The 25,290-nt window shown below is 39.0% G+C and overlaps 1 protein-coding gene across 1 annotated transcript in view; it reads left to right on the top strand.

The window, feature by feature from the left end:
• The window catches only part of LOC126484443 (activating signal cointegrator 1), a 116,039-nt gene that overhangs the window by 13,997 nt on the left and 76,752 nt on the right, over nucleotides 1-25,290 (top strand). Inside the window, exon 2 of the mRNA XM_050107962.1 lies at nucleotides 11,537-11,655. Coding sequence (XP_049963919.1) covers nucleotides 11,537-11,655 — 119 coding nt within the window. The remainder of the gene's footprint in view (nucleotides 1-11,536; nucleotides 11,656-25,290) is intronic.

Below are 25,290 nucleotides of genomic sequence, written 5' to 3' on the forward strand. Positions count from 1 at the left end.
AATCATAGTCAAAATAATGCATAGACAAAAGAAGAGGAAAGTGTACATTCATTAAATGTTGTTGTTCAGTATAGATGACAAACAATAAACATTAAGTATTCCTCAAATCACACATATGTTTTCAAAGCACTGAAGTGTTCAGATTGTAAATGTTCGTATATGACATGCGCAGTCAGTAGAGAATCTAAGATAGCATTAGAATGAAAAGATATGGCATTAAGAAAGTTCAGTGAGTACAAGGCTGCCTGAAAGTCATCAAGCAAAAGTCGGCTATTTAGTGTTTGGTCTGATGATATTCTTCCGCATGGAGTCATCTGTTACCTGTTAATATTTGGCCTGCCAATATTCTTTCACCTGGAGTCTCCTGTTACTTGTTAGTATTTGGCCTTGTGATATTGTTCCACCTGTAGTCCTCTGTTATCTGGAGGAAAACTAGCATAAAACCAATGGTGGAGTGCTTAGGTGCAGTGATTATAGTGGTGCATGTTATCTTGATTTAGATGGTAAGAAGGCTGTGGTTGTCTGATTAGGGGGTCTCTTGTATCATGTAGTCATCTGTTTGTCAGTGCCTCATGCATACGTAAAACATATAATTCTAAGCAAATGAATATTTGACATTTTTTCATGGGTTTCTGGGAATGAAATGTGCCTTTACTATAACATGACTTACGTCATAAGTGTGCACCCTGCTGTTTCTAACTTATATTAAAATACATGTTTATACAAGCATAAATGAAATCCCCCCCCACTCCTTCAAGGAACCATGTCTTGAAAAGACTGTGAGATTAATACCAACAAAAATTCAACGAGGGTAATGGGATGCAGTAGAGTTAAATCAGGTGATACTGAGGGAATTAGTAAATGAGACACCAAAAGTATCAGATGAGTTTTACTGTTTAGGCAGCAAAATAATCGATGATGGCTGAAGTAGAGACAATATTAAATGTAGTCTGGCAATAGAAAGGAAAGCAGTTCTGAAAAAGAGAAATTTGCTGGCATCACATATAAATTTAAGTGTTGGAAGACTTTCTGGAGTTATTTGTTTGGTATGCAGTCTTGTGTGGAAGTGAAACGTGGTTGATTGGCAGTTAAAATAGGAAGAGAATATAAGCGAACATGGTGCTATAGAAGAATGCTGAAAATAATTTGGACAGACAGCATAACCAATGAGAAAGTATGCAACTGAATTGAAAGTATGCAACTGAATTGGGATAAAAAGAAATTTATGGCCCAACTTAACTAAAAGAAGGGATCAGTTGATAGGGCACATTCTGAGGCATCAAGGAGTTGTCAGTTTGATGGGAGGGAAATGTGGCAGTTAAAAATTGTAGACGGAGACTGAGGGGTGAATACAGTAAGAAGATTCAAATAAATGTTGGTTGCAGTAGTTACTTGGAAATGAAAAGGCTTGCACAGGATAGACTAGCATGGAGAGTTGCAGCAAACCAGTCTTTGGACTGACAACCACCACCACCACGTCCACCATTCCTGCATCAGTCCTAGCGTCACTTTGACATTGCCGTTCAAGTTAAGTGTAGTGTTTAAATGAGCAAAAACATGCACTGCATCCATAATTCAGTTTTCAGTCCAAGTTCTTGCAATAAATTACCACACAATGTTACTGCGCTCATCATTCTTGTGTAGTAGCTCACAACCACCCAGCCTGTCCACACGGTTGAGTGACCACATCAGTTCACTTGTCTCTTTGGAAATCATTATTCGCTGCTTGGTTACAGGCCAGTTCGTGTGGCGTTATTTTCTGATTTATATATTTATATCTGCTACTGTTGTCCACACTGCTTAATTCTCATAAGCTTCAGTACAATGCTAAACACACAGTCGCTCAAAAGTTGATTATCATCTCAGTTCATAACAAATTAACCTAAACTGGACTGATAACATAAAATAGAAACCTACAATAAATACAAAACCTTTTACATGACTCATTGGCACCAATATACAGGAAAGATCACCTGTAACAACTGTGTGTATATCACTCCAAACGATCTGCCACAAATGTATTAGGTCACTTGACAAAATCATGAGATATTAGTTCATTCCCAACAAACAACTCACAACCAAACTTTCAATATCAAAAGGATCTTCCAACATCCTTCCATGTGTTTCCACATAATCAGAGCCTGTAACTTAACTGGTTTGGTTTGGATTCCTCTCACTCAATGATTTTAATATTGCTGTCCCGTAATGTCAAAGGCTCTTAATTTATACAGATCTCATCGTATATTTCACTCATCATAATGATCACTAATAATTCCCCTGCAAATTTATCTTTCTTTAAATGTCTACAAAGTCCCCAGTGGCCAGGCCATTGGTTCTTTTAAATCGGAACAATGCCAATTTAACTCCTCTATTCTGCCTCGTTTTGTGGTCTTTGCTGTGTGAGATGTTGTTCTGTATGATCTAATTCCTAACTAGGTCAGCTGCCAACTTGCTCTTTCCTCTTGTAGTGACATTAATCTATCTATTTCTTCTCTTCCCATTTGCCCGTGTCTTGAAAGATTTTCTTTGGTACATCGATGTTTCCATTGACTGGGAGGATAGTGTATAGATTGGTAATGCCCAGTGAAAGTAATTTAGAATTTCCTCTAATTTTTATGTTTTTTTTAAAATTTGATGTATAAGGTCTGTTGAATTTTTGATTCTATATTGTTTGTCATAAACATAGTTTTTGTTAAGAATCTCATTTAGTTTTTTGCTTAGGTGGTAGGGTGGGTGCTCATAAAATTGACTATAGGCCGGATCGGTATGTTTTCTTTGTGTATTTTTTATATTGCTCTAATTTGACAGCTGATGGATTCATCATTATAAACCATCACTTTTCATTTTTGTCGAGAAAGATGTCTGTGTTATTAAATTCTTTTTTAATAAATGCATGAAATCTTTTTGTTGGTCTCTGTCAATGCGTTGTAGGTTATTTTTATTAAAAATTGTGGTATTCTATTGTATTCTTGTTTATTCATTAATATGGTTGTTTCCTTTGTCTGCTTTTAGAAACATAGCACAGTCTTTTCTTTTCTATTTTTGTATTAATAGCATTTACGATTTTAGTTTCTGAAGTCAATTGACTATTATTGCATTGGTTATTGTAAAGTTTGTTTTGTTGTCACTAAAGTTAATGTTGGTAAGATTTGTCAGTATTTAGTAGAACCAATATTGCAAACAAGACAATGGCTTTGCAGAGGGAAACCATCTTGCTGACACTCTAGCATATACAGGGTGAGTCAGAAGGAAAGGTATGTGTTTTGATAGGTGATAACATTAGTGGTTCTGAACAAAAAACTTGCATGTGGACATATGCCCTATTACGAAGGGTTTCCAAGATAGAACACTTTTAATGTACATTCTACTTATTTTCTGTATTATTCATTATCATTTTTTACAAGATCCCACAGTTGTATAGAGGAAGTTAAGACGAACATTTTGATACAGGACACTTGCGGTCTGTCAAGTTGGAAAACTGCCTCAAACTGGCCTACAAAAAGTACTTAAGGTACAGCAAGTAGCAAATGCACGTCGCACACAAGGTTTGCAATATTCTTGCGATCTCATCAAGATCCTAGAGAAAAAATAAATAGGACCTTTTTGTTGCAAATTTAATTTACTGTAATTGTGTACTGAGACACATTTTCGTTGGAGTGTGCTGTGTTCGAGTTATTAAAGGAAAAGTACAAAAGTGATATTAAATGTGTTCTATCTCTGAAACCATTCGCAATAGGGCATATGTCCATATGAAGCTTTTTGTTCAGAATCACTAATACTATCGCATCTCAAAGCATGTACCTTTCCTCCTGACTCACCCTCTATGTTTCGAGACAAAACTGAAAATGATTTCTTCAGTGAGCACATAGTTTGGCGCAACCAAATAAAATACATCTGAAGATATGTTGATGACACACTAGTCCTAATGAATGTAACTAAACAAGAAATAGAAACAGTCCATTCACAATTCAGTTAACTACACCCCAACATCACATTCACAATAGAATGTAATGAGAAGAACAAAATGAATTTTCTAGACCTAGAAATTGAGAAAGAAAATTCAGCACATGTATTCAACATCTTCAGAAAACCTACAACCACAGATACAGTGATCAACAAATCTTGCCATCATAGAAACCACAAAGAAGCCTATATTCCATCTCGCATTAACGAAGTTTACAAGTATCCAGTGAGTCAAGACAGTATTAAATCAAAAGCTGCCACACTTAATAAGACAGGACGATGGATATGGCATTACAATTGCCAACAACATTATTTCCCAAATAAACGAAACTTACAAAAGTAAATAAAAAGACAAAATTACACTTAAACAAATTCAAAGCAAACATGTGCCATATATATTGTTTTACTGTATTGGGGACAAATATCAGACAAAATTCAGCAAGCTCTCTGAAAAACAAACCTAAAAATTAGGTTCAGATCAGAGAACACAGTTCAAACATGAACCTACCATTCTCCAGAACAACCAACAAAATTTTACAGATATGGAGTTGGTAAATTAAAATGTAAAAACTGTGAGAAAATATGCATCAGCCAAACAGGGAAAAGTTTTAAAATGATATTCTTAGAATACATGAACAACAATGAAAACACGTGAAACAAAGGCCTAACACAATGCATGTTGGTTCTACACATTGCTGATTAAGACAAATATCTAAACATTCTGTATGCACTATAAATTTTTACTTACATGAAATAAGATCCGTGTAGTATTCTGAACGAACAAACTTACCTAAAAAACAAACATTTTATTGAAAATGTTGCAAATATCCTCATCCAAAGGTGAAACAGCCTTTTAAATGAAACATAACAGACATTATGTCTTTAATATTTACACATTTTACCTTTATGTCAATTATATTTTTAGCAATGATGGAAAGAAATATAGAAATCGCACGCATAACCAAACCAAAGAAAAAATACACAGGAAGCAATATCTTTGGCATCTTTGACAACCAAATACGTCACTGATGTTTGGGACCACTACTTGTCTCATTTATAATCATATGAGAGTGTGCTATAAAGTATACAGAATAAATAGAACATTTGAAAAAATCTGTGAAGTGTTAAAAGTAAAACATAAGTAAGTACTGAACAGTCCAACTTAAAGTACATGTAATTATAAAATAATTAAAATAGTTTAGACAAAAAGAGAATAGAAGCTTTCGAAATGTGGTGCTACAGAAAAATGCTGAAGATTAGAAGGGTAGATCACATAACTAATGAGCAGGTATTGAATAGAATTGGGGAGAAGAGGAGCATGTGGCACAACTTGACTAGAAGAAGGGATCGGTTGGTAGGACATGTTCTGAGACATCGAGGGAGACATGGAGGGCAGCGTGGAGGGTAAAAATCGTAGAGGGAGACCAAGAGATGAATACACTAAGCAGATTCAGAAGGATGTAGGCTGCAGTAGGTACTGGGAGATGAAGAAGCTTGCACAGGATAGAGTAGCTTGGAGAGCTGGATCAAACCAGTCTCAGGAGTGAAGTCCACAACAACAATTATAAACACATTACAACTCTCAAACATAAGTCAATTATTATCCACAATTTAATTACATTTTTGTTTATTTTGGTAGTACTGTCATTTTACATTGATGACACATGCTTTGTTTATTTGTTGTTACATCTTTGCAATTTTCAAGCTGCTAGATTACTTTCGTTATTGCTGCCGTGCTGTTAATCATGGCTGCTCCACTGTCTATTTGTGCCAAAGAAGAGCAACGCTCAGTGATCCATTTTTTGTAGTCTTAAGGCATATCAGGGGCCGAAATTCATTGAAGACTTTCGGTACAGTACAAGAACAGTATTTTGCCATAACGGAGTGTCTACAAATGGATTGAAAAATTCCAAAATGGTCGCACAAGTGTTACGCTCGATGAAAGAGCCAGACGACCGTTTAAGGCCACAAATGAAGAAACCATTGAGCATTCACGTGAAATGATTCTCTTAGACGATTGACTATTGACAAAGTGCCTTATCATCTGCAAATTAGTCACGGTTCTACCTATGATCATCCACAACAGACTTGGGTTTCATAAAGTTTGTGCAAGATGGACCCAAAGCAACTGACACAGTTACATGAACAAACGTATTTGGACATCTGCAAAAAAAATTTGCATTTCTATGGTAACAAATGGGACAACTTCTTAGACAGGATTATTACAGATGATGAAACATGGACCCATCATTACAAGCTGGAGAGCAAACGGCAGAGTATGGAGTGGTAACATCCAAATACGCCATGCAAGAAAAGGTTCGAGACCCAGCCGTCCACAGGAAAACTGATGCTTAAGGTTTTTTGGGACACACAAGATCCAGAACTGGAACATTATGGAGAAAGGGGCACAACAATATGCACTGTATGCTACAGTGAGATGCTTACAGCCAGGGTAAAGCCTGCAATTCGAAGCAAACACCGAGGATTGCGTTCAAAAGAACACACACACATTTTCACTTAAAATGTGTAAATGAAAATTAGTGCACAGCTCCATTCACTAACGATGTCATTGAAAACTGTGCTTTTTTGTGTAACAGTGCTCTCTTGTGTGCTGTGATTGGGCTGATGGCCATTACAAGAAGGCTTCTTTTGTTGAAAATTAAATGTCGGGTAAATTTCTGCATACATTAACTACTGTAAATTAAAATTGTTAGAGTGTTTGGATTCATCATCAAGTCCATTTTTTCTCTTATCTTTGTATTGGTAATTTTGGTGTGCCTCTTTGTTCCCTCAGATTGTTGTTCTCAGTTTTCTCTCTCTTGGGATTTTGATTTTAGAAAGAAGTAAGTTTCTTGGTACTAGTAAGATGACAGAACACATTAATCATTTCAAAAATTACTTTCCCTTCCGAGTTCACCCTATTCATACCCGGAGGTTACAGGTAAGTGGATCCAGTCATGGTTGCCACCTACTACCTCCTGAGCCATCCTGTTGATGTGGAAGTAAAAATTTGTGGCCGAGGAATAATTCTACTGATCTCTGGACACCAGATCTGAAATTTCTTACAAAATTTAATTATCAGGTTCTGAATATAAAAATAATGAGATCAGCAACTGTTATGAAGTTTAAGAAAATTAAGTTTTATTTTTAATAATGCTCCACAAGTGTGCTACGTGCCACCAAGTCAGACAGCAAGATGTCGAATTTCGTAATAGTCAAACAAGAGAAGTCTTTCTTATTCATCGTGTGTGACAGACGAATGTAGGCGCCTTGCAGAGTTAAATTTTATCAAAGACACTGCCTTGTTATCTTCCCTGGAAGTTAGCGTATAAAATGAGATATTTCTGTTCCAGTGCTCAGTCATACATAGAAATTATACTCGAAATAAGGCATAGACAAAAGAGGTAACATTGCCTTCCCTACTTCACGAAAGTTCTGCATAACTTGTGGGACTAGCACTCCTTGAAGAAAGAAGATTGTGGAGCCATGGTGTAGCCACAGCCTAGGGGATTATTGCCAGGAAGAATTTTCATCCTGCAGCTGTATGTGCACTGATATTAAACTTCCTGGCGGATTAAAACTGTGTGCTGGACCAGGACCCAAACCATCGACCATTGCCTTTTCGTGGGCAAGTGCTCTGCCAACTGACCTACTCGAGCATGACTCGCGACCTGTTCTCACAACAGTACTCCCACCAGTACCTCATCTCCCATCTTTCAAACTTAACTTTCCTGCCTGTCTTGCAGGACTAGCACTCCTGGAAGAAAGGATATTGTGGAGACATGGCTTAGCCACAACCTCGGGGTGGGGGTTGTTCCCAGAAAGAATTTTCCTTCTACAGCAGTGTGTGTGGTGATACGAAACATCCTGGCAGATGAAAACTGTGTGCTGCACCAGGACTGGAACATGGGACCTTTGTCTTTCATGGGCAAGTGCTCTTCCAATTGCACACACTGTTGCAGAGTGGAAATTAATTCTGGAAACAAACCTCCAGGCTGTGGGTATGCCATGTCTCTGCAATATCCCTTGTTCTTGCAGTACTGGGCCTAAAGGTTATGCAGGAGAACTTTTGTGAAGTTTGGAAGAGAAGAGGTGAGTTTCTGGTGGAAGTAAAGCTGTGAGGATAGGTTGCGAGTCATGCTCGGGTAGGTAAGTTGCTAGAGTGCTTGCCTGCGAAAGTCAGAGTTCCTGGGTTCGAGTCCCAGTCCAGCGCACAGTTTTAATTTTCCAGGATGTTTCATGTGAGAGTACAGTACGCTGCAGAGTGAAAATTCATTCCCGGTCCTTTGTCTTGCGCCTAAATTTCTTCCTTAGCCCTTTTAGCATCAACCTTATACCAGAAATATGTGGCATTTTTCCACTTAGGCCATTTTTATTTAAACATCTTCATTCCACAACTAGTTTTAACCTTTTTTAGGTTTAATACTTTGGTTAGCTAGGAAAAGGTGTCATACATATAAAAATGGTAGCGTATTCACATTATGTGATTCTGTTTATTTTGGTTTACAAATTTCAGTGTTCTTGATGGTTTGGCAAATTTTTGGTGCATGTGGGAACAGTGCACCAACTGTCTGTCAAACCATCAACAGCAATTAAATTAGTAAATTAAAATGAACAGAATCATTTAATGTGAATGTGCTGTCACTTGTATACCTATGGCACGACTTTCTAGGTAAATACTGGATGCTGGCTTAAAAATAGCCAAAACTAGTTGTGGAATGAAATACTAGTGTAAATAAATGCAGCATAAGTGGAAGTATGCTGCATTTACATAATAAAGTGATGGCTATGGGACCCATTACGAATAATTAAATTAGGATCTCTCATCGAGGTATAGACTGAGCTACAGAAAGGCCTGAATTATATCTGTGATGATTCAAAGACTGTTCACCATTTAGTGCTCTCTTGCTTTTATCATGTAAGTAAAGTTGTGATGCTAATAAAAGGATTCCACAGATTCTATTGTTGGAATCAACCCTACACAGTTCTTTTCAATATAATCCAGCTTTGGATCGTCATAAAAATATCTCAGGTCATCACTTCTCACTAGTCTTTTTTCCAAGCCATTAAAGTGCTTCTGATTGCAAACATCAAGAATAACTGACAGGTGACATTACAACATGCTGCACCTAAGCCAATGTGTGCTCTTCTAAAACTACTGCTGTCAACTACAATGCCCTCCTCTCAATCCACAACAACACTTCAATATGATGCACACATAACAATGTAAATCACAACTATGACTTCACGGGTCAAAGGTGACATTGAGTATTGGTGAGTTGAAACCTCTCCCCAGAAGTCAATGGACACATTGAATGTCTCATGAAATCCCCAGTCTTAATTCCAGAATATTTCACCCTACTCCATCTACATCCTCATAGTTGCGATCCCTTGCACCCCCCCCCCCCTTTTGTGTGTGTGTGTGTGTGTGTGTGTGTGTGTGTGTGTGTGTGTCTATATATAACTCACAATTCTAAATTAGAGAACAGTCACATCCTCCTTTTCCTGTCTACAGGTTTTACACTGTTAGCCCCTTTCTTATTGCTTCTCACAGTTGCCACACCAATGGTCTTGCACTTACTTGACACTGCCTTTCTCACAATCCTACAAACTCCAAGTCTAGTGTCTCATTCCATATAGATATCACTGATCATGCCCCAGCCCAGAAAAACTTATATTGAACAGTATATACGCAAATATGTGGTCCAGTGTGTCTCCTACATGACGAACCCCCTTTCCCAACACACATCTTACTTGTCATTTTTCTGTATCTAGTAAATTTTGCTTTTTATAGCTGTTTGATGAAGCCTGTGTAGGTGTACATACTTTACTAGGGTGTAATCGAAAGAGTTCAACTTCTGCCATGGTCACTGTAATTATAACTTATTAGCACCATTATTTGAACTCTTTCGTGTCATAACCAGTTCACAACCTCTGATTACTCAATGTGTCAAGTTTTTGCAGTACCTAAACTGTTGGTCTACCAATTAGTAATTCTATTGTGTTTTCAGAATAATCTGAAGTAGATGCCTGCACAATTCCTGTGGGAATTTAATGGACAACTTCTTCACACATTTTGACTGCCTGTTGAGGTCTAAACGCGACTCTAGTGCAGCAATGTTTACTGAAAACTTGGCTACTTATATTCACGCATACAACGTATACAATAGTTGTACAGCACAGTCATGGAGTTGGTAAATGTACTTGTTTCACGGTTCCCAAAGACTGCTAATATTGCATATCACACGTGAGAACTCCAGAATTATTATCTGTCATCAAAGGCAACATACCAACTACCTTTGAGAAATCAGTTTAGGTTAATAGAGTCAGAAAATGTTTTTTTTTCTACATTAGGTAAGACTAATCTCATTACTTGTGAAGGCCCAAAAAATATTGTTGTGTTGAAAACAATCTTACTGCATTTCAGCTTAAGAATTTGTCATAAAAAGTCACTACACTATTACTTCATATTGGTTTTACCACAATATATAAACTACTGGAGAAGATAAAGAGAGAAAGAAGAAAGGAAGAGCTGAAGTATGATATGTCACTAATGGAAAATTCTTGCAGCCACCGAGGTGTGTAAACTTTTGCAAGGTGTTAGGTGTGAAAGAGATAAAGCAGTAAGTTTTGGTGGTACATATGTAAAACAGATAAAATCTGTTGATATTTTGATAGTGGAATGGCTTAGCATTAGGTTTGGGTAGTACATATGTAAAACAGATAAAATCTGTTGATATTGTGATAGTGAAATGGCTTTTGTAATTCAGTAGGAACTGCTCCAGGAACTATTTCAGTAGGAAATACATTATGTCACTAACATAAAGTTTGATAGACCAAAGATATGACTGCTAAATGCATAGGTAGGCAAATATTCACTTTGAGAACTGGGGATGTATTCTCATGAATAAAGTAATGGAATAAACTGTGTGGAGAGCTGAAGATGGTCACAAATGAGTAATTTGTTACTTCTCGGCTATCTCATAAACCACCAACTCTGAAGACTAAAAGAGCTGATAAGATTTGTAGCTTACCATCAGATTTGAAACTAATTTAGTTGGCTAGTATGAAGAGATCAGTTACTGTGGTGGATTACAAGCACAATGTTTTTGATGCCAAATTTTGAAACGAGTTTTTTGTAACTGCAGAAAGAAATACCAAACTATTCAAGCCCTCTATAATTCTGTTTTGTGTTAGTTGTGGCTTTTCCAAACTATGCTTGTCTGTGCTTGCAGTGGATGCTAACAGGAAATGAGATTTACTTTTGACAAATGAATGTGACGTAGGAATTGAAGATTTACTTTTTGCAAATGAATATGATGTAGGAATTGAAGTACGGAGAAATGTATTTGTTGTTTTCTTTATCACACTGCATAATTAATTTCTCAATTTTTTTGTGAACATTGTAGTTGTAACACCAATATTAATTGAAGTGGACCAAATTACCTTTTGTAAGTGTGTATCAGTATATTCTTTCTTCTATTTTGGTTCCAGTGGGATATGTTAATCAGTTTGTGTATTTGTATTTCCATTATAGTAACAACCAAAAGTAATTGTTGTTCCTTTTCCATAGGTATGTTGTGTCAATAGAAAATCCAAGAGATTTGAAAGAGTACTTGGGTACATTGATAAACCTGAATGATGCTCAACATCTTCAGTTCTACACAGAATTACTTCAGAGGCGTCATGGTGGTAAGTATCTTCCCTTCATTGTGTGTGTGTGTGTGTGTGTGTGTGTGTGTGTGTGTGTGTGTGTGTGTGTGAGAGAGAGAGAGAGAGAGAGAGAGAGAGAGAGAGAGAGAGAGAGAGAGAGAAAATTACTGATATGATATGATGCTCAAACATTTTTATTACTGTGTGAAAGGGCACATTTGTAAGCAATTGTTTCCTTGACATATAAAGTTATGAAGTATATTTTTAAGTAATACTTCTAATAAGCACCTACATTTTTAAAAGTGTAAAACAATATATGTATTTCTGGTTCAATGAAATATTGGAAAGGCCTGGGTGGAATATAAACAATGGAAAGTGTGAAGATAATCATTACCATATGTTTGAGAAGTTTGCAGAATTTTTAAAATTTATTTATATTTTCTTTGCTCAGAGCCATCAATGGCTTTTGCAAACCATGAATGTAACAATTTTCTGTCAGAAATTTTTTTTAATTTTATTGAAAGTAATTCCTCTTAAATTTTACTAGAGAGTTTTGTTGTTCAAACTGATGATATACCAGTTCCAACCTGTTGTTTTAATTTTTTTCTTTGCAGGAAGTAGTTATATTTTGTCTAGTTTTGTGATCATGTATATCACAGCACCCGATAACTTCAGTTTGTTGAGTCATGAAAATGTAATTAGTTTAAATATCTATAAAAAATAAATTATTGATTATTAGTGCCGCACAAACACTTTATGGCATGCTCTTCCGTAACAAGCAATACTCTTTTTAAGTGAATGTCAGCAGGACAGCCCAATAATTCAGTCCTGTAGTTAAGAAGGGGGTAAACAGTCCATTGTATACTATTTTTAATGTTTGCCTAGGGACTATCTTTGTGAACTGGCCAAGGAGATAAAAGTTACTAGGGATTCTTCCACATACAAAATTATTGCATGGGAGTTAAGAGATTGTGCATCGTCATTAATACAAGGTTCATCATGGGAATTATGTGGTTTTTCAAATAAGATGTACTTATTCAGTTTTGCTCAACAAAACTTTTTGGCTATATATGGTTTATGTTGATAATTTCATTGTTTCATTTACATTTCGAAGATCACATAGTACATATAATGGCTGTTTACCTTTGTGCATGATTCTAGCCTGTCCTTAAAACTCATCAGTTGACATCTCTCATGGAATACAAATGATTTCCTCTTTGGTTAACACCTTCAGATCTTCAAGACAATGTTGCTACTTAACATATACTTTGGACTTGAAATATCCTCACAAAAATATCAGGGAAGTGAGGAAGCCAGTGAAGATTGCCATATATGGAGATACTGTGGCCTGGCCAGATTCTGTAAGACTGTCATTTAATTACAAGCTGTGTATGCAGTTGCACCACCTTGTTAGAACTGTACTCTTCTCACTGTCCAACTGTAACATCGAAGTGCTTGGGTGGAGGTGGTTTAGAGCATCATCATGTAATGCCCACAGTATGTGAGGGAACTGACCATTTATAGTTCTGTATTGCACACACCCACAATTTGTTCGTTGTGTTCGGACATGTGTGCTGTATTGTCAGGGCCAGGTGGCCTCTTTTTTCTGTTATGGAGTCAGTTGTGTTGAAATTTACAACCCATCTCAAAATGATGTTGAGGTGTGGAACAGATTGGCAACTGAGGACAACTTAACTTCCAACTGTAAAGGACAAACTTGGGCCACCCTCCATTCTCTGAGGCTAATCACTCAACTTTACTCCCCAGTACACACACACATCTGGGTTCCAAGACGGATCCTGTATGCACAAGGAAGAGAAACAAACAGAGGATTGAGGCCAGAGGTTCAGCGTGCATTACTATTTCACTGTTGGGTAGAAAGTTAGTAATCATATGTAATTCATTTGAGAGTTTATTGTATTGCGCAGGATTTAGTTGACATGTTGCTAGAAGATAACTGGATGGGTCTTTGACTGAATATAACTTGAGTTTTTTAAGAAGTAACTTATGGTTTACTAAGTCGAAAGCTTTTGTTAAGTCCAAAAATATACTTGCAGTTGGCATCCTCAGGCGCAACAAACAGTACACTTAATGGAAGAACTGTGTAACTGCTGTGGTTGTGCTTATGTTTTTCTTAAGTTGTGCTGAGAATCTAAAGCATAAAACACTCAAGATTAGAACAGTTGGATATGTTTCCTCTGCGATTGTCACGTAGGTAAATTGTGGGATTCCTTTTTATGCACAGCTTAGTAGTTGCCCTGGAAATGCCTTCCTATCCAGATGAATATTTTTTTTCTTTTGAATGTTTATTATTTTGCATTCTTTCTGTTCATTTATCTCTGTAAATTCAAAACTTAGGAGAAGAGAAATAATCACCAAAGATATAAAATACAGTATTGAATTTTTCACAGTGTTAGAATCATGTCTAATTCTGAATGGTTACATGTTCAGTTTGTTGGGACATTTACAACATTTGTCATTTAGCTCCCAGAATTTTACTTGAGTTATCAGACTACTTTCCTTTACTGTTACTCTGATTTGTAAGATTAACAATTTCAATTATAAAAGTTTCCTGATCCTAATTGTATTCTGCCTTAAAAAATCTGCAGAGCAGTATCTTTATGATGCAGGTTTAGATCGTGTATATTCTGTCTGAGTCTTATTAGATATGAAGGGAATTTCAGTCTAGAATACTTCCGTTTTTACACCGTCATACCATCTTCTGGACTTCTCTGACAGGACAACAGTAGTCATAACGACTCAACAGAATTGAATAGAATTCATTCCATTTGTTGTTGGACCCTTCCACTTAGTGCACAGAATCTCATTTCTCCTCTGCTAGTTTGTATTTAAAGGCATCAGTGTTTAAATTATTCAGAGTTTGTTTCTTCGGAACAACTTTTGTTGTTTTTGACGCTGTTGCATTTTGGTACTCTATTACGTGACAAAAGTGGTTAGAATAATGAAATTGTAAGTTTTTTACAGCGTAATCTGTTGTAGTGTGCATGTGTCTATTAATCTAATGTCTGAAGTTACTATGCATTTTAAAGAATATATTACTCAGTACATCAGTGAGCTTAATGTTTATTATACTACTAGCTGAATACTCAGCAAACTGTGGGTATGTATTTATTCAAATCTTCTATTAGTGCATCTCTTCATTCTCTCTCTCTCTCTCTCTCTCTCTCTCTCTCTCTCTCTCTCTCTCTCTCTCTCTCTCTATCCTCCCCCCCCCCTCCCCCCCCCTCTGCCCACCACCACCACCACCACCACCACCTCCTCCTCCTCCTCCTCCTCCCCCTCCCCCTCCCTCCCTCCCTCCCCATCCCAAACCCTTCTACCCCCTTTCTCTTTGCCCACCACCCTCCCACTCTCTGTTCATCTGCTCCTCTCCCCTCTCACTGTCCATCTGCTCCTGCCCTTGTCTCTCTGCCCACCTGCTCCTTCCCCCTATAAGTCAGTCTCCACCTCCCTGTCTCCATGTCCTCCTCCCCCAACCCCACTCTCTGTCCATCTCCTCCCCCCTCTCCCTATCCATATCCTCCTCTTCCCTTTCTCTGTCCGTTTCACCTTCTATCTGTCAATCTCATCTCCTCCCCCCTTCTCTCTCCACATTATCATCTTCACCCCTTAGGAAATTGCTGGTTCTTACCCTCATACTATTTCTTTCCAGATACTAAATAATATGTGGGAATATGTGTACCAAATTTGCTTGAAATAAACCATATGGTTTAGGAGGAGATGTTTAACATAGATACATACATACATACATACTTACTTACATATATATGTCCACTTCAGTAATAAATATGGATTTGAATTTGCATCCAAAATACGTCACCAAATACAGTAAGGATAGCACACTGGAGTTGCATTCAGGAGGACAACTGTTCAAATCTGTGTCCGTTCCCTAAATCGTTTCAGGCAAACGCTGAGATGGTTCCTCTGAAAGGTCACGGCCAATTTCCTTTCCCAACATGAGCTTACACTCCATCTCTGATGATCTTGTTGTCCACAGGATGTTAAACACTAATCTCCTTTTCGAGGTCACAAGGACCATCCTGACCAGCTACACTATTAAACTGTCCACCAGCTTTTGGTGGGCTGTATACACCAGTAATTTTGAAACTTTCTGATAGACTCTGCAGGTCATTATTCCATCCTGGATTTTCCATTATCTGCTCTGCAATTCATATTTAAGCATCCAACAGAGGGTTCTTCAAATCACTTTCAGATTACAGTAAAGTCAAAATCACTTTCACATTACGGTAGAGTCCCGTTAATCTGAATGTCATAATGACTCTGAATAATTTAAATACTGATGCCTTTAAATACAAACTAGCAGAGGAGAAACGAGATTCTGTGCACTAAGTGGAAGGGTCCAACAACAAATGGAATGAATTCTATTCAATTCTGTTGAGTCGTTATGACTATTGTTGTCCTGTCAGAGAAGTCCAGAAGATGGTATGACGGTGTAAAAACGGAAGTATTCTAGACTGAAATTCCCTTCATATCTAATAAGACTCAGACAGAATATACACGATCTAAACCTGCATCATAAAGATACTGCTCTGCAGATTTTTTAAGGCAGAATACAATTAGGATCAGGAAACTTTTATAATTGAAATTGTTAATCTTACAAATCAGAGTAACAGTAAAGGAAAGTAGTCTGATAACTCAAGTAAAATTCTGGGAGCTAAATGACAAATGTTGTAAATGTCCCAACAAACTGAACATGTAACCATTCAGAATTAGACATGATTCTAACACTGTGAAAAATTCAATACTGTATTTTATATCTTTGGTGATTATTTCTCTTCTCCTAAGTTTTGAATTTACAGAGATAAATGAACAGAAAGAATGCAAAATAATAAACATGCAAAAGAAAAAAAATATTCATCTGGGTAGGAAGGCATTTCCAGGGCAACTACTAAGCTGTGCATAAAAAAGAATCCCACAATTTACCTACGTGACATAATGACAAGTTATGAAAAAGGATATTGCTACTCACCATATAGTGGAGATGCTGAGTTGCATATAGGCACAACAAAAATATTGTCAAACAGTGCTTTTGACCAAAGAGGCCTTTATCAGAATAGACAACACACACACACACACACACACACACACACACACACACACACACACACGTGTACAAACACAGCTCACACACGTGACCACAGTCTGTGTCTGCCAAGGCTAGACCAGGTGTGGCATCTCTGCTATGTATTTAGTAGCACCTATCCTTTACATAATATTTTTGTTGCGGAGTAGTCTTCGAGAACTCAACACATGTAATTTTGTCACAGAAGAAGCTGAATAACACTGTGGTGTAGTGGTTATGATACTAAACTGTTGCATGGAGGGTCATGAGTTCAAAACTCACCTGGACTGTACAATTTTAATTTCTATATTCGGTTCGAGTACATAATAGAAGTATCTACAAATGCCAAGAACCATTGTACTGGAATGTTCTCTAGTTGTATATATACTGTATGTGTTCTGGCCGGAGGCAGTTCGCTCTGCGCACTTGTATGTGCAAATACTGAATAAACCTTCGTTAAGTGAAGTTAGTGTATGTCATTCAGCTAATTGCACCTTCTTCTATGTGACAATTTTGGTTGATCCATCTTTGGTATGTTGTTCCAGAAGAGAATTTTTTTAGCCGCTGTAGGCCTATGTACTCTACTTCTACACCACCACCTTTGTGACATTGATTACAAAACTATTTACTAGTAAGTAGTCTTCTAATTTGTAATATATTGTTTCACTGGATTTTAGCCTTTGTTCAGTTATCACCAACTCGTGGTGGCTACTCCTCTATAAATATTTGCAATAAATCAAGGTTTTTTTCTGAGATGATGTACATTCAAATGAATCATTATTAAGGGAATTATCCATTATTGTTGATTGGCCATTTTGCAAGAGAACCATTTAAGTAACAATTTTTACAGTAATCCATTTTCTTAATTGGGCCTTCGTGATTGACTGCTATGTTCGTATCTTTCCTTATAATAATGTATTGTCACTGTGCACAGTGGTTCCTTATGGAATCAAAATTGGTTAACCACTGGATAATTATTTCACAGCTTGACAGTACTCAAAGTGTACATGACTCTAGTACATCTGGACTACATACCTCAAGTTTTAAATTTTGGTTTTAAGAAATTATTCACACGGGAGGATTGTACAAACATACCGTCGTTTGACCATTGCATAGACTCCCCACACCGGCCGCCATGGCTGAGCGGTTCTTGGTGCTTCAGTGCGGAACCGTGCTGCTGCTGCTGCTGCTGCTGTGGTCGCAGGTTTGAATCCTGCCTCAGGCATGGCTGTGTGTGATGTCCTTAGGTTAGTTAGGGTTAAGTAGTTCTGAATCTAGGGGACTGATGATCACAGATATTAAGTCCCATAGTGCTTAGAGTCATTTGAACCATTTAGACTCTCCACAGGGAAACATAGTAACAGGCATCCCTGACATATGAAACAATTGAAAGAGTTGAAAGCAAATAAGTCACCAGGTCCAGGTGGAATCCCAATATGGTTTTACACAGAGTACTTTACAGCATTGGTCCCTTAGCTAGGTTGCATTTATTGTGAATGTCTTGCCCAGTGCAAGTGAATGGATAAAGCGCATGTGACTCATGTGTATAACAAGGATAAAAGAACAGATCCACAAAATTGCAGACCAATATCTTTAACATTGGTTTTCTGCAGAATTCTTGAGCATATTCTGTTTGAATAATATAAATTTGGTTAAGACAGAAAAACTTCTGTCTGCAAATCAGCACTGACTTAGAAAACATTGCTTGATCAAAACTCAGCTTGCTCTTTTCTTGTACAGTATTCTGTGACTCTTGGATGAACGGCCACAGGCACGTTCCATGTTCCTACATTTCCTGAAAGTTTTTATACGGTGCCCCAGGGCAGACTGTTGATGAAGGTCTGAGCATATGGAATGCGTTCCCAGATACGTGAGTGGCTCAAAGACTTATTAAGTAGTAGAATCTAGTACATTGTCCTTGAGAGAGAGTGTTCATCAGAGACAAGGCTATCATAAGGAGTAGCGCAGGGAAGTGGGATAGGATCGTGTGTGTGTGTGTGTGTGTGTGTGTGTGTGTGTGTGTGTGTGTGTGTGTGTGTGTGTGGTTTGAGGTTTTCGGGCGCTAAACAGCATGGTCATCAGCACCCAAACGCATAGAAACAGGAACACATGCGGTGAAGGGACGAAGACGGACAGCGAACGAGGAGAACGGCTAAAAGACACAGACCTGACGCAGTTGCAAATCCTCACATACAGAGGCAAAACAAGAGGAGAAGAAACGCACTAAAAAAGGAAAGGAAACACAAGGAAAAGAGAAGAGAAATCGAAGTGAAACGAGTAGGTAATTGTGACTGGCGGACCTCTTACCTAAAACCTGGGTGAGCCCGTCACCCAGCAGCACATTAAAATACTCTCCCTAAAATCCGAGGCAACAAATTAGACAGGATACAAAACCGTAAGACCTTAACCACAGTCGTTGCGTCGTCTTGCAAAATAGAGGGCAAATCCGGTGGCAAGGAAACCACCGCCCTCTGGTCAGAGAATAAAAGACAGTCAAGTAAAATTTGGCGGACAGTAATCTGGACGCCACAAGCACTGCAGATTGGGGGGTCCTCCCGCCGGAGTAAAAAACCATGCGTCAAGGGACTGCCCGATGCAGAGGCGAGTGAGGAGAACCTCATCCCGCCTGCATGACTGGTAGGATGTATGCCATGGCCGCGTGGTGGCCTTGACTAGATGCAGCTTATTTTCACCGACTGCCAGCCATTCCTCTTCCCATTGACGCATAACACGAAAACGCAAAAGGGAGGTAACAGCATGGAGGGGGACGGCACATTCAACAACGTGATGGAGGGAACATGCATCTTTGGCAGCCACATCCGCCAGTTCGTTTCCCCTAATACCCACATGCCCTGGCACCCAGCAGAAAGAAACCTCCTTCCCCTGCCGTTGCAGGTGGAGTAGGGCATCATGGATGGTTTGGAAGACTGTATCCACTTGGTACAAGTGTTGCATGGCCTGAAGGGCACTCGGGGAGTCAGAACAGATGAGAAACTTAAGACTGGGAACACATCTCATCTGCTCCAATGCCCGCAAGATCGCAAACAATTCGGCATCAAAGATGGTAAACGCTGCAGGAAGCCGTAACTTGACGACTCGATCAGGGAAAACAACAGCAGAACCAACAGAGTCCCCCTATTTAGAGCCATCCGTAAATACTGGTACATGGTCGGGATGCTGGTTTAAAATATCGTAAAATAAGGAGGTAAAAACAAATGTAGGAGTGCAGCTCCTCCGGTACTCTTGACATGTCTAAAAGGACGCTGGGCCTCTGGAGCAACCAGGGAAGCAGGCGGGTAAAACCCTGGAGTTGGGGTACCACACGCTCCATACCAAGGGACTCAAGCAAATGCTTGGCATGAATCCCAAATGGTCTTGTTGCTCTGGGACGACTGGAAAAGAGACGTTCCATAGGCAGTCGGGCAACGGTAGGGTACGCAGGGGAGGTAGGACAGGCAAGGAATTGACACACCCGTCGCACCATGAGGAGTTTCTGCTGGTGAGCGGCGGTTCCCCTGCCTCAGCACACAGGCTGGGGATGGGACGGTACGGAAGGCACCAGTGGCTAGCCTGATACCCTTGTGGTGTACTGCGTCAAGAATCTTCAGATACGAAGACCTCGCTGACCCATACACGGTGCATCCATAGTCAACACGCGATCGGGCAAAACCCTATAACACTGCAGCAGACGCGCCCGATCTGCTCCCGAGGACCGATGGCTCAGACACTTCAAAATATTCAGTGCCTTCAGGGCCCGCACCTTGAGGTCTTTAAGGTGCGGCAACCATGACAACTTGGAATCAAAAGTGAGGCCCAGGAATCTCACAGTGTCGCTAAAAGGAAGAATGGTGTCCCTCAGACGCAATTCATGGGAGGTAAAAAGACGTCGAGGACGATTAAAATAAACACACACACATTTGTCTGCAGTCTTCGCAGTCCATGCATCTAATTGCTTTATCGTAAGCTGCAACTGCCGACTAGCAGTGACAAGACTGGAGGAAGAACAGAAAACAGCAAAATCATCCACAAACAAGCAGCACTGGGCAGGACTCCGGATAGTGGACATGATACTGTTAATGCCGATGGCAAAGAGGGCGACACTTAAAACGCTTCCCTGAGGAACACCATTCTCCTGCACGTACAAATCAGATAGCACATTACCAACCCGATATCGAAAGAGGCGGTGGGAAAGAAAGGACCGAATGAAGATGGGGAGATGGCCATGAAAGCCCCACTGATGGAGTTGATTGAAGATAAGGTGGCGCCAAGTAGTGCCATATGCCTTATTAATGTCAAAGAATACACCTAGACAATGCTGGTTACGTAGGAAGACCTGCTGGTCTGGCCGCCTCAAGCAGGGTCAAGTTGTCTGTAGTTGAACGACATTTCCGAAAGCCACACTGAGAGTGGCTAAGGAGCTGCCTGGTCTTGAACAGCCAAACCAGGCGACGGTTGACCATGCGTTCCAATGTCTTCCCGACACAGCTCGTCAGAGCAATACTCCGATAACTACTGGGATGCGTTCGGTCCTTCCCCGGTTTGAGGAGGGGAATCAAAATCGCCTCCCTCAACGAGTCAGGGAAAGTGCCAGATAACCATATCATATTAAAACAATTCAGGAGAACTTCCTTGGATGGCAGCAACAAGTGCAGCAGCATGCTGTACCGGATTTGATCATGACCGGGAGCAGTATCATGAGCCAGAGACAGCACCGAATCCAGTTCCCACATTGTGAAGGGGCAGTTGTAGGGTTCAGAATTTGAAGACCGGAAGTCCAAGTGACCCCTCTCGATGGCAGTGCGGTAGTGGCAGAAATCTGGATCACAGTTAATAGTGGCGGTAGATTCCGCAAAATGCATGGCCAGTGTCTGGGCAATGGCTCTCGGCACCGTGAGGAGACATCCATGATGCAATAATGCCGTGACAAGTAGTTGGCTGCATTTCCCGGAAATCCTCCTGATGGCTTCCCATACTTTCGTAGAACTAGTGGAGCGGGAGATGGCATATTCTCTGTATACATAAATGATGTGACGGACAGGATAGAGATGGGAAAAAACTGACAGGTTAAAACCGATCCTGTATTGTTGTTTCTGAATAACGGAAATTTTTCAGTGCTTATTGTGTCTCAGTTGTAATAGGTTTTTTTACTTTTTACTAATGATTGGGTGAAAACCTGATGTATCAATTTACCATTGTAGTAGTGCTAAAATTTTTGATTTTTAAATAAAACTCTTTTTCTTTTTTTAAAAAAGAGTAATGTTTATTTATAATATTTCCATTGCTTTGAAATATTGGGTTGTTATAGAAAATGGGAAAAGTGATCAGTGCTATTTCAACATCAACGCTGAAAGTTAGCAATGAGCAACAGAATTGGTACAGCATTACTCAGACAATGTGGTGTGGCTTACTAAAGACGAGGTGCATGCTTGTGCAGTGTGCAAGACTTGGCCACACCTGGTCTGTCATTGCTGAGGCAGTAACATACCTGTTGTCATGTGACGACGTCAGAAATGGTTGGTGTCTGCACACATGCTGGGAACAACACGATTGCAGGGATAAGAAAGTTGTTGGGTAGAGGAAGACCATTTATTTTTTTGCCTGTCTTCTACACTTAATATTAATAGTTGGCCTAGAGGATGTTAATAATGAAATTTTAAAATGTCTAATAAACAGTATGAAGTCAAGTGTCACATTTGAAAGGTAGAATAATGTACTTATGGAGAATTTGAGGGTGGAGCATGAAAGGGAGGTTACAGCAGAGGGAAACATAGTGCTTTTGGTTTAGTCAGTAGAAAAAAGGTGGAATACCACTTGCTTTATGTTGGAAAGATTTCTAAAACTGTCACCATTGATTGCATTAGTGCTAGCCAATGCTGCATAAAAAATGCACCATGGGTGATTTCTGGTGCAGATATTGGATACTTTAATGCCTTTCGACAAGTCCACAAAGGAGATTTTTGAAAGGGAGTACATTACAGAACATTTTGTTATTCCGCTATTCATCATTCTCAAACATGCATTAAGAAGTCTCAGTCCTAAACATAGTGCATCCAGAATCCTACCTCAAAAGCATATGAGCAACGCTGAAGAGAGAAGTGCAGAAGTATTACGTTACTGTGTGGTGCAATTCTACACTATCAAACTCGCGGTTTAAAAAATGTGGATGAAAGCCCTCATTGCCAGATAACCATTGCAAATTGAACCAAGAGGTAAATAACTACTTGGACGAAATTGGTAAACTTTCATGTTTGCTTCAAAGGGAGCAGCTCAGAACAACTACAGATGCTCTTTGGTCATCACGTAATCAGCAAGTAGCCAAGAGTGGTATAATGGGACCTGGAAGTTTGTTTCCGAACGAAATAGAACTCTTTTTTTTTTTTAAAGGAGCGAAATAAAATACATATGCCAGGTTTGTCATTTGTGGCCCAAAAAATTTCTCTCTGGTAGGAAGTTTGTGGGTTCTGAAGTAATTGTTCCTGGTCAGTGTTAGTTTTGTCAACAAAAAGTCACCATTAATCAAATTCCTGTTAAAAGATGAATAAATTTATTTGACTATAAAATGGATTTTCCATTTGAAACAATTAAAGGAAAAAATCTACTAATTCTGCATAAAATATTATCATTTGTCTCCCATTTTTATAATAAAAGAGAAAGGAAATTATGACACAAATAATACATTAAAACCATAGCATCTCATTTATAGTTTGGAAACAGATAACTCAACATGAAGAGTAGACTTCTCCAATCTCGGTTTTCACCTTTTAGCACTGACTGTTCATAATCCACAAATGGTGGTATGATCCTTGATTACAACATGAGTTCTGAGAAGAGTTGAAAAAAAATTAAAACCAATATATAATTACTTTAGTTTTTTTTTATTTTTTCTCATTACTTTTTGAGAAAAGCAGTGAATGAGGATGGACTAAGTTTTCTTTTATTTACATAATTTATTTGGTATTTTGATTTTACTTATGCTGAAATGTACGTGGCAGAAGGCTGACGAAGTCTTCGAATTTTTTCAATCTTTGTTTACTGTCTGCATTGTACTTCTGAAAATAATTGCAACGAAAAAACAAAAAATCAGTTATTTCCGAAACAACTTAGTTGATTCGATTTAACAGTCAGGTCAAACTGGAGATATAAAAAACTGGTACAAACAAAAACCGGTTCTTTCAGTGGTAACTTGACATCCCAACGACAGGTTGAGTAGCAATCTGCAGCTCTTTGCTGTGGTGTATTGAGAGGTATCATCATTTAGAGACTGTAGGAGGATAGAAGATGACTTTGCCAAAATTCGAAGGTGATGTGAGGAGTGGCAACTTGCTCTGAATGTAGAAAAATGTAAGTTAATGCAGATTAGTAGGAAAAACAATCTTGTGATTTTCAAGTATAGCATTATTAGTGTGGTGCATGATATAGTCAGATTTTGGGATATGACTGTAGATGTAGAACACCAGTGTGATAGCCCTTTGTCCTAAAAAAAACCTCTATATTGTAATCAAAATATCCACGGGTGTGCTGCCGGTCTATAGTGTCCAACAGGCACAATATTTCGGCGATCATACATGTCGCCATCATCAGGTGAACTGACGGACTGAGCTCCTGTGAACGTGCTGGCACGGAGATCCGTACGCTATGGCTGCTCAGAGGGAACTGGGTTCGGTTGCGGCGGCAGCCGATTGAAATACCCTCCGCCCGCGGCGCGCTCCCTCCGCCGTCCGCGCCCCGCGCCACGGTCGCACGGTGGAACAGATTGAGACGGCGTCTGAAATGACGTCGGTGTGATGGCTTTGTCCGCCGTGGTCGTCACAACTATATGTTTGCTCGGTTTACTCTTGATTAACCCAATTGCTGGTTCCCAAGCCTTGCTAAGATTATAGCCACAGTCACGGTTTATGAGGTCGTCATTGGTGCGAATTTCGATGGCCTCTCTAACAACGCTGTCCCAGTATCTCGACGTCTGTACCAGAATACTTGTGCGGTCATACTCCATGGTGTGATTTTCCGACAAACAGTGTTCAGCGACCGCCGACTTGCTCGGATACAATAGTCGAGTGTGCCTCTGGTGTTCACGGCATCGATCAAATACGCCGGGAGAAACTCAAGAATCACCTCTATATCGTAGTTTAGGACGACTGAATGCTCCTCCTTACTACATTTGTTGCACAGTTCACTTATCAGATTACTAACTTGGTCTTCCTGTTCCTCTTTATAGGCAAACCATGGCGTGTGTGTTCATTATGGTTCACTTTAGTTTTGTCTTGCATGTGTATAATTAAACGTATTAAGTTTTATTAGCTCAGAAATATATACTGAATTTCTTATTTTTTTTTACACGCCACCATTTTGACAAATCATATTGCATTGACATTTATGTGTGGATGACATTCATATTAAATAATTCTGGCAATAAATGTGCATAACATTGGAGGGCTGTCTTTCTATATACATCATTTCTGCTGCTTATAAACACAGTATGATTAACATTTTTCAATTTATTTGTGTCTGTTGCCATAAGCTTAACATTCACAAAAACAGAATGTCTTGTCAGTTCGTGAATGCTTGTAGAG

This window comes from Schistocerca serialis, chromosome 6 (assembly GCF_023864345.2).
Source record: "Schistocerca serialis cubense isolate TAMUIC-IGC-003099 chromosome 6, iqSchSeri2.2, whole genome shotgun sequence".
Taxonomy (NCBI): Eukaryota; Metazoa; Arthropoda; class Insecta; order Orthoptera; family Acrididae; genus Schistocerca; species Schistocerca serialis.